Below are 4,608 nucleotides of genomic sequence, written 5' to 3'. Positions count from 1 at the left end.
GATGTACTTCTCCAGGCCCAGTGCGGTGAGCTTGGAGACCAGTTTGGAGGGGATTGTGTTGAATGCTGAGCTGTTCTCACATAGGTGTTTACCTTCTCCAGATGGCTGAGAGAGGTGGGAACTGATGAAGCAATAGCATCATCTGTTGACCTGTTTGCTCTGTATGTGAACTGTAAGGGGTCCAGGGTGTCAGGGAGGGAGACACAGATGTGAGTCTTAATAATTCACTCAAAAGGGGAGGGAAGTCTGAGATTGTCATCGTTGTATGTTCCCATACAATGGTGAAATTAGTTCTCTGCATTTAACCTCACACGTGAGATACACCCAGGTGGAGCAGTGGTCAGCTATGTAAGTGCTCGGGGAGCAATTGAGGATTAGGTGTCCTGCTCAGAGACACCACGACATGTGGCAGGAGTGGAACTGTGACTTTCTGGTCTCAAGTCGGCTGCCTTACCTCTACCCCACCTCTGCCTCCCCCCAAACACTTCATGATGACAGATGTGAGTGCTATGGGCCGACAGTCATTAAGGCAGGATGCTGGTCTTTGGGATGGGGACAACAGTGGAGGTCTTGAAAATGGTGGGCACCATACACTGGCTCAGACAGGTTACAGATGTTGGTAAAAACTGTGGTGAGTTGGTCAGCACACACTTTCAGCACCCGCCCTGGGATGCCATCAGGCCCTGGTGCCTTGGGAAGGTTTACTTTCTTGAACGCCCGTCTCACTGTAGCAGTCGTATATAGCAGTGTCAGTGTTTTATATGCATGTTATGAACTTGTGATATTTAACCTATTGTAGATGTTCCTTTGAATGACGTCGGATTAGAAAAAATACAAGTTTAATTCTGACGGGACTGATGAGCTAACGACTAGACCATACATTAAGACTACAGTAGATTGCTGTTGAGTTAAAACAGCTAATATAAAGACTTTTATAGTGGTTTATATTTTATAAACTCTTACAGTCAAATTTTCATGCCAGTTTTTGCAAGGAACTGCTCTTGAGGGTGTCCTGTGATTATTATCCTGTAAGATAACTGGGTTCTGTTTAACTCCTGGATGTGAAGCTCCATTTGTTAAAACGTCCTATTAACCATAAGGTTTGGTTTTGTATTCTGAATGTGAACAAATTTATTTTACACATTTGTTTTTGACAATTTATCTGTAGATGCAACAATATCTGACCCTCATTATAGAATAGAAAATGAATTATACTTTTCCTGACATGCTTGGTCTAGTTTTTGAGGCAGCAGGTTGCTCCTCCACAATTCTCCTGAAAAGTTACCACCTGCTTTCACGACACAGTAAATATGTCCTGCTGTAGGTTGCAAACAGCAGATATTTGAGAGTAAAGTGCTGTTTGCTGTGGCACTAAATTACATAAATATGGGCTGTTTTAATTCTAAGTCAGACCTATTGAACAAGTGGTCCACTCCACGGATCAAATACGGTGTTTTTTAAATTTCGTTGTCCTCCACAAAACTGCCAGAGCTTTAAACTGATTTATTTGAATGCAACTTTATGCAGCACATATCAGAGATACTCTCTTTCCTTGAGTGCCAAATTATGCTAACAGAAGTCTGTGTCCAACAGATGATTAAAAAAATAAATAAAGTTAAATTCCTTCACTGACTGGCATGATTTTAGTCGGATCACCCACCGGCTGACTGCTAGAAGATCTTCCTGATCTAATGATCTCTTTTTGTCCTCCAGATTTTAATTCACATGCTTGTGTTCACATTTTTTATTCAGTTATGTAAATTGTTGACCCTCAACCACTAATTAAAAAAAACTTGAAATTGATATGTTAAAAAAAAACTGGCCATAAATCATCCTCTGAAAATGTTATTACTTTAAGATTTGGGTCCAACTGAATTAAAATAGTAATAATAAACTGATGAAGCTAAAACAAAAAAAGTTACCACACTTAACTTTAAATATTTTGTTGAGGCAATCAAGTGATTTCTGTAACTCTGAGTTTTCTGCATCTGTCCAAGAGTTTGGTCCAATCCTCATGAGCTAATGGCTCCAGCTGTTGACGGGTTCCTCCTACAGACTTCATGTTTCAGCGTGTTCCACAGATGTTGAACAGGACTGAGAGCAGAGCTCAGAAGGACATTGTTGGGTGTTTTAGGTCATTATCCTGACCAGCAGCCGAACCAAGCTGTCCAACACTGGGCAGCACGTTTCACTCCACAAGGCCTTCATAGTCTTGAGATTTGATCGTAACCTTCACAGATTCAACACACTCTGTGTCAGAAGCAGCTCTCCATGTTTCACTGTAGCTTCAGTGTTCTTTGTTCTTAGGTTTAATTTTGTGTTTCTAAACACAGAGCTGATGGGACTCGTTGCCAAAAAGCTCCAGTTTGACTCGTCTGTCTAAAGGACATGGTCCTGGAAGCTTTGTGTCTTCTCAAATACCAGTCACACTTTATGATGTCCTCCTCCATCTTCTTTGACTCAATGATCTGACACTGATGACCCCTGACCTTGGAGTTCATCTCTAAACTCTGAGGAAGTTGTTCTGGACTCGTTGGTTATGGTTCTTATTCTCCAGCTCATCAATCTGTCACCAACTTTCCTCCTGTGGACCTTAAACCTCTGAATAATCTGAGCAGCTGTAGTCAGAGGAACGTGAAGCTGCTTGGAGATGGTCTGATAGTCTTTACCTTCAACATGCTGCTCAGTAATTTAATTTCTAAGCTCCTGAGATAACCCTGTCCTCAGCTTTCAGTGGTCCATGTTCAGTGTGGTACACACCATGATACCAAACAGCCCAGTGACTGTTTCACCCTTTAAATAGGCAGAAGAACTGATTATAGGATTTGACAAACCAAAAGTCAAAAGCAATGATTAATTTTCATTAGTTGATTTTAGTAAAACATTTGCATGACTTGTCAGTTTCAAGTTATTTCAATAACCATTGAGATTTTTTTTTTGTCAACAAAAAGATACAAATTTGTTCACATGTATATCCCACAAATTTAAAACCTGACTTTAGTCACTGTTGTTGTTTATTTTAACATAATATCTTAAAGTGAGGTGAAGCATCGCTCACAGGCCTTCATGGTATTCATCCTTGTTTTTGACTAATTTCATTTGTAACTAAACAGTAACTAAATTTGACAGCTCTTTTGTTACTCTGTGGTAGCAGGAGCTGCAATACCTAAATGTCTGTGAGGCTGTCAACTGTGCAAAAGTCCAAATCCAGTTGTTTTTTCAGAGAATGTTAAACTTTTCTTCCTCTTTTCGTAACATTATCAGGCAATTGGATGCTTTCAGAAACCCACAGTAATTGTGATGGTGATGAGCTGTAAACTTCTGAAATCAAGAATACTGTTTTGTCCACATCCCTTAGCCTAAAAAACTGTCAGTCCTAAAAAATAAATCCCTGTCTGTTCAGTCTTCCTTGAGAAATCTGGGTCACTCCTTGATGACGTATGCAGGACGCTTTTATTCTTCCAGAAACAAATAATAATTTACCAATTGAATGCTTCATAACTCAATCAATAGTTGCAATATAGTCATGTAAGAAATAACACAAGGTCAATATAAATGCAATAAATGTGTAATATACTTTTACATTTGATATATCACTCATCCTTAGAGGCTGATCTAAACATACAGACACCTCTCTTTAGTATAAAAAAACATGTGAACTTGAACTTACGAGTCTCCATAATTTAATATTTGTTGAAAGGAGGAGGAGTGCCAATTCCATCTATGTCTGGGGTCGTGGCTGCTCAGTCCCATACAGGGAAGAGCCTGGAGGACCGCTATGCTGCACTTGCAGAGCTGGACAATGAGCTCAGCTCCTCGGCCTCCACAGGCAGCACTGTGCAAGGGTGAGAGACCGCTACACACACACACACATGCACAGACACATTGCAACAGCTTCCTTTTTCACACACCACATTTTCATTCCCGATCTGACCGCTGTATGAATTTTGCTCTCCTGGGGCCTCATTTGTATGAACAAGTATGCCAAGTTGAACACACAGGTTGGGATGTATGAAAACAAACATCGCATGAACGCGTATAATAATATGCAATCTTTTGTCTCGTCATGGCCATGCAAACATGTTCTGTCAACAGTATCAAACTCAAAGTACTGAAACTCTTATGCAAAACGTCAAAATACGGCTCTGTTTGTTTTTATGAACCCAGGACGTATTTAAACACGTTTTCTCACGAGTTTGCATTTATGCTTTAAAGCTGAACAATGAAATGCATAATATGCTTCAAAAAGGATTCAAACAAGCTCAGTTTGATACTAACTGTAACGTTTCTTCTATTTTTGTCATGTTAGCTTACATTTTATATATATGAATTGTTTCTGTTCAGAGCCCTGAGATGACGTCTGTTGTGACTTGGCACTATATAAATGAACTGAACTGAATTGAATCGAATTGAATTGATGTAGCTGTAAAAGAGCACCAATGGCTGCAGGCCTGCGAGGTGCACAGACGGATGAGATGCATAAAGTGCACGTGAATATATATATATATATATCAGAATCAGAATAAACTTTATTGGCATTGCACCGAGATACAATGCAAACATGTACGTACAGTCGTCCAAAAGATGGACGGAGTGCACGAAGCTGCA

The 4,608-nt window shown here is 40.0% G+C and overlaps 1 protein-coding gene across 1 annotated transcript in view; it reads left to right on the top strand.

Annotated features, from left to right (window-relative positions):
• The window catches only part of agfg1b (ArfGAP with FG repeats 1b), a 38,093-nt gene that overhangs the window by 28,008 nt on the left and 5,477 nt on the right, over positions 1-4,608 (top strand). The window contains exon 7 of the mRNA XM_037682164.1: positions 3,701-3,845. Within this exon, the coding sequence (XP_037538092.1) occupies positions 3,701-3,845 (145 nt within the window). The remainder of the gene's footprint in view (positions 1-3,700; positions 3,846-4,608) is intronic.

The sequence above is a fragment of the Nematolebias whitei genome, chromosome 9 (genome assembly GCF_014905685.2).
Source record: "Nematolebias whitei isolate Nwh7 chromosome 9, NemWhi1, whole genome shotgun sequence".
In the NCBI taxonomy this organism is placed as follows: Eukaryota; Metazoa; Chordata; class Actinopteri; order Cyprinodontiformes; family Rivulidae; genus Nematolebias; species Nematolebias whitei.
This window is presented reverse-complemented; position numbering and strand designations above follow the sequence as displayed.